An 11,400-nucleotide genomic window follows, 5' to 3' on the forward strand; every position below is an offset into this window, starting at 1 on the left:
CACAGCCACCAGCATCACCGGGAAAGCAGATCTGCCGTGCGCACGTGGCAAGAGCCTCATCTCCAGGCTGGAGCCCGTGTCCGATGCTTACAACCCAAGCCACCAGCAGTTATTTACACAGCACTGCGCATGGGGCCTGCAAGATCTCGTGGGACCCACCTCCAGGTCTGCTTGCCTTCTCCAGGTGGGGTCAGGGGAGCTTGGGTGAGGCTGGGGGAAAGGGCAGATCAGAGACCACAAGCAGTTGCAGCACCCTCTCCCTCAGGGCCCGGCTGCATCTCTCCCTTGGAGTGTTTCCATCAACCCAGGCCACTGGAGAACTGCATGTCCAGAGTTTTTTCCAACTGCATCACACGGTTATTAAAAGATATCGCCTCTCCCTCTCAGCCTTTAGCACAGGCAGATTTGGGATATTACAGGAGGGACTGCACATGGCTCATGAATCAGGGAAGGGAGTTATCCAAGTAACAGCCTGGGGCTCTAAATGGCTTTCTGGAAAAGGCATCTGGAGGCAGGAGGCGGTCACTATCTCACAGCAGGGCTCTGCACACATTGCCAGACGTGTTGTTCCTCCTGGGAAGCCAAAAAAGAGTCTCTCTCCTGAGATGCCAAGTCTCAGCTAAGCTGGGAAGAGAAGGGCAGGGGGCACCCTGACAGAGAACAGCAACCAAATGCCTTCAAGTCAAAACACTCATTAAAAGGCCCCTTAAGCTTGTTTGACCTGGGTTTCCCTTCCCTTCAGACTACCGCTTCAAGCAATAGACCTGTCAGCAACACTTCAGGAACTCAAGGACTACACCACCAACATCCTGTGCCAGCTGCTGCCTTTCCAGGTCCCTGGAGGGCTGTTGGAGATCAGAGGTGCAAGCTACCACCAGCAGCAATGCCATGCTCGGAGCTTGGTGTGCTTGTCTCCTCGTTTGGACTGAGATTTGGAGCTCCCCTGAAAGGTGCTGGCCTCCAGTGAGATGCCCTCGGTGCATCAGGCCTTCCATTCTAGGCAGGGCTCATGTGTCAGGGACTAAAATACTCCCTCTGTCTACAGGTTATTTGGAGCAAGTCACAATTTATCCCTAGCTACCCCAAAGGATTGGCTGAGCTCATCCAGAAGTGAAGAAAATAGATAGTCACATCACGGTGTGGGCAGGAAGGGATGCCCCAAGGAGACAGAGCCAGAAAGGCCATCTCATCTCACACCAGGACTGCTCCCTTCCAACCACAGCCGCAAAGATCCGCATCCCAGACCTCACAGTGCCAGGCTCCTTCCCTCCTGGCGGTGGAAGGACAGCAGGAAAACATGGCTGGGGAGCATATCCACTTCCCCCACAACTACCAACCTCCCGAGACACAGCCACGCATCCATATATCGTGTGTATTCGTAGGATGAGCTGCCTCAGACCCACAGCAGGGCTCTGCCTGGGGTCAGGCTCCCCAGAAATGGCGTGGTCTCGTGGTCCTGAGCAAAGAGCGAGACGTTGGCAGCCAAGCAAGCTGTACCCACTGATGGGCTGGCTGAGCCTTTGCTTTTTTTGGTTTGCTTCTTTTCCTGCCATTAGTGCTGAGCCTGCACCTCTCATCATCAGAACATAGGAACTATTTGGCCTCAGTTACAGCCAGTGGATTTCCAGTAAGCACGAGCCCTTGGCACCCAGACTGACAGTAAGTGCTAAGAAAGTTGCTGCTCAGAGAGCTTTCAGGGTACGGTTGAGAGAGAAACTAGCCCCTCAACCCAGCCTTTCATCTCCTACCCCCCTCTCCCCGGGCACCACAAGCCAAGGCAATTAAAGTCTTGCCCAATCTCGTGGGCTCACTGCTGTCCTGAGAAGCCACCCCTCCTACAGCACTCCCTTGCAGCATATTTACCATAAAAAGGCAGCGTGATGCTACTCAAACTGTCCTCCAAACTCGCTCACTGCAGGAGGGAGATGAACAGAAAGGGGGACAGGGCAGACAGCGGGTGGGAGGGAGGCCAGGGGCAAGGGACGAAGAAGAAGCGTCTGCCAAACGGCTTCTCTCTCTCAGGGACAGAGCTGCCCTGTCTAGCTATGCTGCTCAGAGTAGCCCAAGGACTTTGTGCATCAAGCTTCACCTCTGGCTGAAGACAAGGTGTCTTTGGCAGTCTCCTAGGCAGCTGGCTCTCAGATTGCTGCCTGCCAGAGCCAGAGCCTCTCCTTGAAGGAGAGCAGCTCCGGCAGTCTGCACTGGATATGCCCCCAGAGCCACCGGCAGCGCACACCTACCCCCAGCAAGCTGTTCTCCAGACCCTTGCCAGGGACTTCAGGTGCTACCTTACCCACCTTGGTACTTAGACTAGCAGCTCAGCCACCAGGAATTTCCGAGGAGCTCACAGGTAGCGCCGCATGTGAACGGAAAGTTGGGTCTAATCCATGTGATTCTGCCTAAAAAGGTCTGTTCAGCACCAGCCTGTTTGCCAGCCGTATCTCGTGCCCTTTTTGAACTCAGCCTGCTGGAAAACAAACCCCTCCGGGGAACGGGGCTGGGGAGGAGGGCGGGGGGGGAAGAAGAGGAGAGATGAGGAAGGATAAAGTGCCTGCCCATGCAACTGTAATTCTTGCAGAGGAAGCTGCAGGCACACACTGCGCCCATTGTGCGGAGGTAACCGGACAGGAGGAAGGAGGGGCAGCTTGGGCAGAGCTCTGTTTGCTCTGGGGAGACCTGCGAGAGGCCACGAAACGCCCTCCCCTCGCCCTCGAAAGGGCGGCAGCCGACGGGCCGGGTCCATGTGCGCCGCTGCCGATCTTTGCACCCCAAGGTGTGCCAGCCCCAGCTCAGGGGAGCCCTACACGGCAGGAGTGGGGGGGGACACCGGGCAGGGTGGCACTGGCCGGGCAGCCTCAGGGTGACCGTCCCCGGCGGGGAGCCGGAGGTGAGCCGGTGCATCCCGGCACGGCAGGGAGGGTCTGCGGGACCCCGACGCGGGTTCGGGGCCTCTTCTGCAACAGGCTGCAGCCAGAGGCGGGGGGGGGGGTCCCGCACCTCCGCCTGCGAAAATGGTGGTGGTGGTGGCGGGGGGTGATGCCGGGGTGCGGTAAAGGGGACGGTGGCTGTGTCAGTCCCGCCTGGGCTCCGGGACCGAGCCGGGGAGCGCTGACAACGGGGGCCTCCCCCCCCCACTCCCTCTGCACCTCCGCTCCCCTCTCAGCGCTCCCCCCCCGCCCCAAAGCCTCCGCCGGCCTCGACAGATCCTGGGCAGGCAGCGACACCGCCACTCGTGATAAGAGAACACCACGAGGGTGACAGCTCTCGTCCCCAAGGTCTGTGTGTGTCCCCCCCCCAGCCTCTTCCAGCCCCCCTCTCACCCCGCGGAACGAGCGGGGGCTGCCCCTACCTGCCCCCCCCGCCCCGGTCCCTGCCCGAAATCAAGCCCTGATCGGGCGCAAACATATAGCTGCCCGGTGCTCTGCCAAGGAGGGACCCAAACGCGGTCCCTGGGTGTCCATCAGAGCCTTCCCTCCCCATGGGGGGCACAAGCCCCCCGGTTGGGACAGGGGGTCCCGCACCCTGCGGCAACCACCTCTCCCCTCTGGACACTGCCAGCCCCGGCCCCATAGGCCCTCTCAGGCAGTCCTCGGCCCCTCACGGCCCCCACAAAAGCCGGTGACCCACCACCCCGTACCTGCCCGGCGGCCGCTGCCGCCGCCGCTCCCGGTCCTTTAAACCCCCGCCCCGCCGCCCAATCGGCTGCTCGGCGCTCGGCCGCCGCGCCTGCCCCGCTCGGCTCGGCTCGGCTCCGCTCGGCTGAGCTGGGCTGGGCGCGCAGGCGCGCTGGCGGCCCCCGGAAACGCGCCGTGCCGTGAGAGCCATGGCGGCGGCTGCGGCGGCTCCGGTCCTCGGGTGCGGCGGCGGCGGCCCGGTGGCGCGGCTGCGCCTGCTGTGCCAGCGCTACCAGGAGTACGTGAGGCGGCATCCGGCCGCCACGGCCCAGCTGGAAGGCACCGTGCGGGGCCTCTCCTACCTGCTGCCAGGTGCGGGAGGGGGGGCGGCTGGGCCCTTGTCCCTCCTCACCGGGGCCTGGGCCTAGGCCGGCACCTGCCCCCTGGGGGGCGCGGTGGGCTAAGGCCCAGCGGGGAGCGGGGGCTTCCCCCCGCGCCGGGCGCTGGCTGGTAGCCGCTCTCCTCCCTTCGCAGGTCGCTTCTCGGACTCCCACGCGCTGTCGGAGCTGGGTAGGTGGGCAGCGGGGAGCTGGGGGCCGGGGGCGGGGGGGGTGCATCCCCGTACCCGCCGGCTGCGGGGCTGATGTGGCCTTTGGGCGGGTGCAGGCGGCGCTATTTCCCGGACCCCTGGTTGTCTTCACGCCTGACTGTGTCTTCCAGCAACTTACGGGGGGAATCTGCATGTCTTTCCGCCCTTCTTCCTTCATCCCCTTCTGGGGGAAGAGGCAGCAGTCCCGGTTTGGTTTGCTTTCCGTGCATCCCGTAACTGTGGCGTTCTCCTCTCCTTTTTTTAGTGTACTCTGCCTCGAACCTCCTAGTGCTTTTAAATGACTGGATTCTCCGAAAGGAGCTGCAGCGGAGCCTGCCCGTGGTAAGGCTGGAGTGTGTGGGAAGAGAATTTGGGACGCATGGTTTCTTCCTTGCAGAAGCTTTCAGGGAGTGTCTGTAGAAACTAAGAGGTCTTTGCTGTGGCCTCTCTTTGCTGTCAGGTATGTAGAGGCCGGAGGCAACCTCTGAATGCAGGTAAGCAGCAGCCCTGCCTCATAGCTCCTGGCTAGGAGGAGTGGCCAGAGCACTCCCTGGACCACAGAAATCAGGCCCTGACTTGCACCGGGAGCTCCATTTTGGTTTTTGAGAAGCTTAGAACTTGAGATAGGCAAAGGTGTTGCCGAACAACCATCGCTGTTTCCAGAGGAGTGGCTCTGGAGCACTGAAGCTCTGAGTCTGTCTCTCGGACTCTTCCTTTGCATGTGGTATTGAGCAAAACAAACATGAGCACCTTGCTTCTATGTCTCTCTTGCAAGAGCCCCAGGCTGGCTGCCAGAACTTGTTAGGCCCTTTAGGGAATGAGGAGGGTGGTTTTTTTTTCCAGACGGGCTTCTTCTGTTGCAAGCCTGCCTGCTGTGTGGGTTTGGTTGTTGGCAGCTCTCTGGCTGGAGCATCAGGTGTGTAACAAACAGAAATGTAGAGGGCTTGCTTCCCTGGTTGTTAAAGGCTGAAGTGAATTTCAGCTGTATTGTCTTTATTGATGCTTTTCAATGGGTTAAATCCTGTGGTTGACAGCACTGGCAAGTTCCCATGTGGGGAGCAGGGATCCAGGCTGGAGGGGCACCCGCTGTCTTGGACTTCACTCCTGGGATCTTGACTGATGCTGTATTTAGCAGGCGTTTGTTCTGGTGTGACACTGTGATGTCTCGGTCTGCCCCTGCTTGGAGGTAGAGAAGTGGGCTTGTGTGTAGACTCTGGCCGCAGTGGAAGCACCACTTGTTGTTTCTGGGGCTGTAACTTCCAAGGCCATCCAGTGCTTATTTCTGAGAGTCCCACCAGTCTGGGCCATGCTTCTTCCCCGTTCAACTCCCAAGCAGAACCTGCATCCTGTACCCCTCCTCCCCTCTGTGTTTTGCAGTCACTGCCCCAGCAGAAGCTGCTGACCTGGCTGAGCGTGCTAGAATGCGTGGAGGTCTTTGCAGAGATGGGGACAGCCAGGGTGTGGGGGGAGATGGGCCGGTGGACCATCATTGTCCTCATCCAGCTGGCTAAGTAAGTGCCGCGGGCGGAAGGGAAGGGGCAGCGTGCGCTCGGAAAGGGGATCTGGAGGGGGCTCGGCAGTACCCTGAGAAAAAGCCCAAGCAGGACTGAGCTGCCGGTCGGTCACTGAGGCTGGGGGAATTAGGAGCCCCCCGGTGTGCTGGATACTGTGCCGCAGAAGGGGACACTTACCCCTCTTGCCTTGCCAGTTGCCCTGGGCAGACCTGAGTGTTTTTCTCTTCTGTGGAAGCCACCTTTCCACCGCAACAGGAGCCCAGCTCTGTAACCTGGTATTGAAGGCTTCCGTGTGTCTGCCCACAGAGCCATCCTTCGTCTCCTGCTCCTGCTGTGGTACAAAGCCGGCATCCAGACGTCTCCTCCCATTGTGCCACTGAACAGGGAGCAGCAGCAGCCTCTCCACCCCCAAGGTGAGCCCACGGTGTTGGCGTGGTGCCTTGCTGGGCCACATGTCTTGTCCTGTTAGGAATTACTCATCATAGCAGTGGCTTGGGTGTCACAGGGCGCTGTAAGGCTTTAGTACACAAAGCTGAGTGGCGTTGCACTTTCCACCTTCTGTGGAGCACAGATTAGCTTAGGGGCAGGGTTGTCCTACAGTCTGGAAGGAGGCGGTGGAGGAGTCTAAGCCTGAAACCACTGGCTGATCTGTGAGTCAAGCGGCGCGTACTGTGGTCTGACAGTGAGGAAAGGGATCCTAGGCCTGGACAATGTGCGGCAGATTTACCTTTTAACCCTCTGACAGCTCTGCGTAGTGTTAGCTCCTTCGGGATGCTCCAGTTTGCACAGGATTGAACTTTGTCTGGTCTTTTTGATGGCAGTGCAGGGATGGTGCTGCCAGCTCTGGGGTGAGGTGTGTTCCTTTGGAGCCTGATCCCTGTGGCTGTTTTCTCCTGCAGACGTGGAAGACGATAGCTCCTCAGGGAAGGATCAGACCTATGTTGGCAGACGTTCCAGCCGTGTTGTGCGCTCTCTCCAGAGCAGTAAGTATCTGAGCACATCTTCTGTCCCTGGCTGAGCTGTTTCTGCTTTGAGAAGCATAGGTCTTACGCGTATCTCTCCCTGCTCTGTCCCCTCTGGAGGCAAGCTCTGAGGGCGCTGCTCAGCTGCAGCAGTTGCTGTGTGTACAGCTCTTCAAGCTTTCCCCTTTCACACCTTCACGCCGCAGAAAGCAGCGGGGTGGTGATGCCAGGAAGCACGGTAGGAAGGCTTTGTTTGTGTTAGTGACCTGATCTGCTTGTTTCAGCCCCATCCCTGCAGTCCCGGCACTGGGGGTCTCCCCAGCAGAGAGAGGAGTCACAGAGCCGAAGAGCGGAGGAGATGAACCAGCCTCCCACCCCTCTGGGTCTCCAAGAAACCATCGCAGAATCCATCTACATTACCCGCCCCCTGCTCCACCGTATCCTGCCCTGGCTGCGTGCAGGCTCACACCTTACTTTGAATGCCAGCAGAGGGTGCTGGGTGCTCGGCCCTGCTGCAGGGCAGCGCCAAGCCAGGCTTCTCCCTCCCTGCTGCTGCTCTGCTGAGGCAGAGGCCTCAGGACTCCTCCCATCCCTTACGCCTTGACGGCTAGCCTCAGCCGCTGCAGTTGGGGGCGCAAGTCCTCCAGCCCCCTTCCCTGGCCTCCCCGCGTGCTGCCTTAGAGTGTATTCTCCTGCACTCGGGCAGAGCTTTGCTGGTACCCAGGGGATCTCTTGTCCACTTGCCTCTGGTTGGGCATCTCTGGTTCTTTCCGTTCCTTGACTCTCTGTTCCTAGTATTGAGTTTAGGAGTGTGGGGCCAGAGATCATGGAAACCCTGGCTCCTCTCAGCAGTCCTGGACATCTCGAGGTCAGTCTGAGGAAGAGTCTTTGCAGGTGCTTGAGGTTGGTGGTGGTTGAACATCACGCTTTCCCCTGTTCCCCAGTCCTGGGCAGGCCCTACTGAGAGAAATACCCTCAAGGCCTGGTCTTTAGCTAGAGATTGACACATTTAGGTGTTTTCTGCAACACTTGTAGTGAGCTCTGTTCTGAGCCTGTGCGGCCTGCTCTACGTGGAGCTGAGAACGTGGGGCATTTGAAGACTCACTTTCTTTTCCCTGCTGGCTGCTGGTGCCATGAGTTAGTTATCTGCCCTTCTCCTTCCAGTCTGAGCTTGCTGAGTGATCTGAAAGACCTGAACAGGCGAGAGCGAGCAGAGCTGAGGCGACGAACCATCCTACTGCTGTACTACCTGCTGAGATCTCCTTTCTATGACCGATATTCAGAGTAAGGGGCCCGTGCTGGGCTTTTGCTGAAAATTTCCCTTTTAAGAGAAATAGCATCAGGGGACTGGGTGAGTAGATCCGAAGAGGTCTGGGTGCCTGTGGCCATGTTAATCCGAGCCCTTGCGTAACAGCTGTCACTGTTGTTCCTGCATTCAACAGCTGGGGCAGGAGGTGTTCTGCTGGACTCATTCGTGCTCTCTCCCTTCCTAGGGGCAGGATCCTCCTCCTCCTGCGCTTGTTGGCTGATTACGTGCCTGGAGTTGGCTTTGTCACACGTAAGTGGCCCCTGCTGCTGTATCCCCTTTTCTGTTGGGTGGAGGAAAATCTGGAGAGTTGGGCAGAATGTTTGTCAATTGGTTTCCAACCTGAGGAAGGAATTAGGACGTCTCCCTAAAAACGGTTAGCACTGGTGCACCCCGTATTGATGCTTGCAGCGTGTTCAACTGGAACAGGAAGGGATGATTCCTGGCTATTAGGAACCTGTGCTCAGCCACAGCGGTAAATCTCCCTGTGCCTGGTCTCTGCCAACTAGGCCTGTTCTCCTGGGATCTCTTTCTGCACCTCAGCTGGTGCACAAGAGCCCTGCTTTGCACCCCCAGTTTCTGAACTGTTTTCCTTGATCCCTGCTCTGCAGTGCAGACGTGAGGGGTAAACAGTTGCCTAGAGGTACTGACCCAGCCATGAGCTGATTGTAAATTCAAGGGCTGAACCAGGTCTGTCTTCTAGTCCTTTGCCAATCTAGGGACAGAATTTCACCACCTTCTCTTCCCTGCTGGTGTGAAGCCTTTCCTGGAGTGGTTCATGGCAGTGATACGGCATTAGATTAACCTGGCATTGTGGCACTGTCCTTTCTTTGGGGAGGTCACAAAGCTGGCTAGCTCAGGAGCCACTTCTTCCAGTTAGTGATTTTGGAGAGGTTTTGGAGCCTGCATTAAGCCATGTGCCACATAAGCATTTTTCCTCTACAGCAGTTGCTTCTATGTCTGCACCTGCTTGTTATTGCTGAGTTGTCTCCTTCTTTTCTGTGCCACAGCAGTGTCCTCCTGACTCGCTGCACGCGGGTTTTCCCCTTGCACATTGTAGACCCCACTTCCCCAGACCTCGCTTCCCACTGGAGCTTGGATATGTCGGCTCTGAGGGAGTGGTGTCCCACACCGTGGCTGTGCTGACCACATTTCACACCCCAATTTGGTCCTGCTCTAATCTCTGTCACCGCATCCCAAAGTTGTCTTCCATCTTGGCAAAAGTAACTGTTACATTCTTGGGGTCATGTGAGCTGTATAATTGGAGATTTGGGATTATTTGGTATCGTAGTGAGAAGGGGGCAGTCTGCCCCATACGCGTATGGCTTCAAGTTCTTGCCTTGCTACGTGTAATCCTTCTTGTTCTCTTGTTTCAGGGCCGCTGATGGATTACTTGCCTGCTTGGCAGAAAATCTATTTCTATAACTGGGGCTGATGAGAAGAAGATGGTTATTCTCTGCTAAGATCATGGCTGGACGTTTCTAAAGGGGGCGAGCAGGCTGGGGGAGGGTTGTTGATAATGGCTAATTTTCAGTTAAACCATCAATGAGAAGCTCCTGTTCTGCAGGGTGGGGAGGGGGGTGTATGTAATTATTTTTTTTTAATGGATCTAGCTGTGAATGATGGACACTACATGTACAGAGAGACCCTGGCCACCTCTTTTCTCTGGACCATTCTCTGGCTGCAGCGATGGTGATGGGACAACTTCTTTCTTTTTTTTTTTTTTTTTTTTAAGCACTTGATTTTTCTTCATTTTTTTACGGCTGCCAGTGTAGTGTTTTTTGGAGAGCATTGCCTCCCACCTGATGGCGCTGAGATTGACCTGCAGCCTGCTTGTGTTGGCTGTGCCTGGCCCATCTGCTTGGAGCGGGCCTGTCTGTCAAATAAACTGACTGAACGAAAAGAACCTGAGCTGAAGGACCCCTCTTCCCCTGTTTGCATGGGCTCCCCTTGTATCTGGTTGTCAGCAGGTCTCTCTCTCTCTCAGAAACAGCAGCTTCTGCAGTTGTCTACCCTGGGATATGGCTGTCGCTTAGAAGCCTTTAGATCTGGCCTGTGTCAGGCAGGGCCCCACCACGTTGCTCAGTTGATGCCTGTGGCCTCTGTAACTCCAGGTTCAGCCCCCGGTTTCCTGGGGAATCCCCTGGGGCATGGAGAGCTGTGGTTTCCAGGCTGCTTTCCTTGCACCTTCTGTGTGCTAAAAGGGTTTGCAGAACGGCTGCCAGCCAGCGCTAGGGGGGGGCTTGGCCAAGGGCAGAGGAGAAATGAAGAGATTAATTTGGCAAATACTGCTGTGCTACACGTAACAAAGGGCGCGGGAGAGGCATGGATAGCAGTGGCCATCTTTCTGTATCTGGCTCTGCTAACTGGGGGATAGTTGAGGCATCAGTCTGCTCAGTGAGCTGCCGTGGAGGCTCCCTTAGCCAGGACAAAGGGGTAGCCAGCTGGTGGCACTGGATTGCCCCACAGGCAGCTGCCAGCCCCTTGTAGATCTTGGCAGCTGGAAACAGGGAGGTATGGAGATGAAGGATTTTGTTCTTGGAGAGGTTGAGAGGGAGGCAGAGGGTGGTGGTGAGGGACAGGGGAGCAGCCCTGGAGCTGTGGCTGCATGGAGGGATGTGCACCAGCGCGAGGTGGGCTGCGAGGAGCTAGCGTGGCCTGGGCAGGACCAGAAGCTCATGGACTAGAGCAGGTAGGCAGCAACACCTGGGTGGGGGCCTGCCTCCTGCCCAACCCAGCTGGTGTCCCGGGGCCACCATGGGGGGGATATCTCTGTGACATCGCTGTGGAGCTGGAATTGGGGGGTGCGCCATGCGGTGCTGGCTCCTGCTGCTGGCCCTGCTGCTGGGGGCTGCCCTCTCACCGCACCAGAGGTGATGGCATTTTCCTCCTCCTCCCCCCGCCCCTGTACCTGCAGAGGTACTCCAAGGCTCCTAGTCTGGGCACTTGTGGCACCAAGCCCTCGAGAGCTGGCCAGGCTGGGTGAAGACAAGGCACAGGGGCAAGCACTGGAGGGTCTCAGCTCACTCCTGCCCCTGGTTTTCCTCCGCAGGGTCAGCTACTCAGGTCCTGAGGACTTCTCTGCTCCCCTGGAGCTCCCACAGCAGCACTTTGGCCTGGTGGATGGTACAGCACCCTCCTCACCCCTCCAAAACCCCCTTTCTATGTGCTCACCAATCCCTCCGGGTGGGTGGTTGTCCTCAGCCCTGTGAGGTGGGGGACAAGGCTGAGCTGAGTCTCTCCCCTCCTTCTACTTGCAGATTACGGCATCAAACCCAAGCAGCCTCACCTGGGGACCTGGGTGGCCCGGGAGCGGCCAGAGGGGCTGCACAGAGCTGGCAAAAGCAAGCGTGATGAGCTTGACTTGCTGGAGTACTACTATGATGTCCACTTGTGAGTCAGTGTGCCCCTGTGC

The 11,400-nt window shown here is 57.8% G+C and overlaps 2 protein-coding genes across 2 annotated transcripts; both read left to right on the plus strand.

The window, feature by feature from the left end:
• Window positions 1-3,815: 3,815 nt before the first annotated feature.
• PEX16 (peroxisomal biogenesis factor 16) lies at window positions 3,816-9,884 on the plus strand. The gene is made up of 11 exons (XM_074149341.1): window positions 3,816-3,986; window positions 4,149-4,184; window positions 4,469-4,545; window positions 5,581-5,714; window positions 6,024-6,130; window positions 6,617-6,700; window positions 6,964-7,116; window positions 7,475-7,547; window positions 7,844-7,963; window positions 8,173-8,237; window positions 9,362-9,884. Exons 1-11 carry the CDS (start codon window positions 3,824-3,826, stop codon window positions 9,418-9,420), a joined length of 1,071 nt encoding a protein of 356 aa, XP_074005442.1. The 5' UTR covers window positions 3,816-3,823; the 3' UTR covers window positions 9,421-9,884.
• Window positions 9,885-10,796: 912 nt separating this feature from the next.
• Window positions 10,797-11,382, plus strand: FREY1 (Frey regulator of sperm-oocyte fusion 1). The gene is made up of 3 exons (XM_074149958.1): window positions 10,797-10,858; window positions 11,038-11,111; window positions 11,246-11,382. The coding sequence occupies exons 1-3, from the start codon at window positions 10,797-10,799 to the stop codon at window positions 11,380-11,382; spliced, it is 273 nt and encodes a 90-aa protein (XP_074006059.1).
• Window positions 11,383-11,400: the final 18 nt, after the last annotated feature.

Source organism: Numenius arquata, chromosome 6, assembly GCF_964106895.1.
Source record: "Numenius arquata chromosome 6, bNumArq3.hap1.1, whole genome shotgun sequence".
NCBI classification, from domain to species: Eukaryota; Metazoa; Chordata; class Aves; order Charadriiformes; family Scolopacidae; genus Numenius; species Numenius arquata.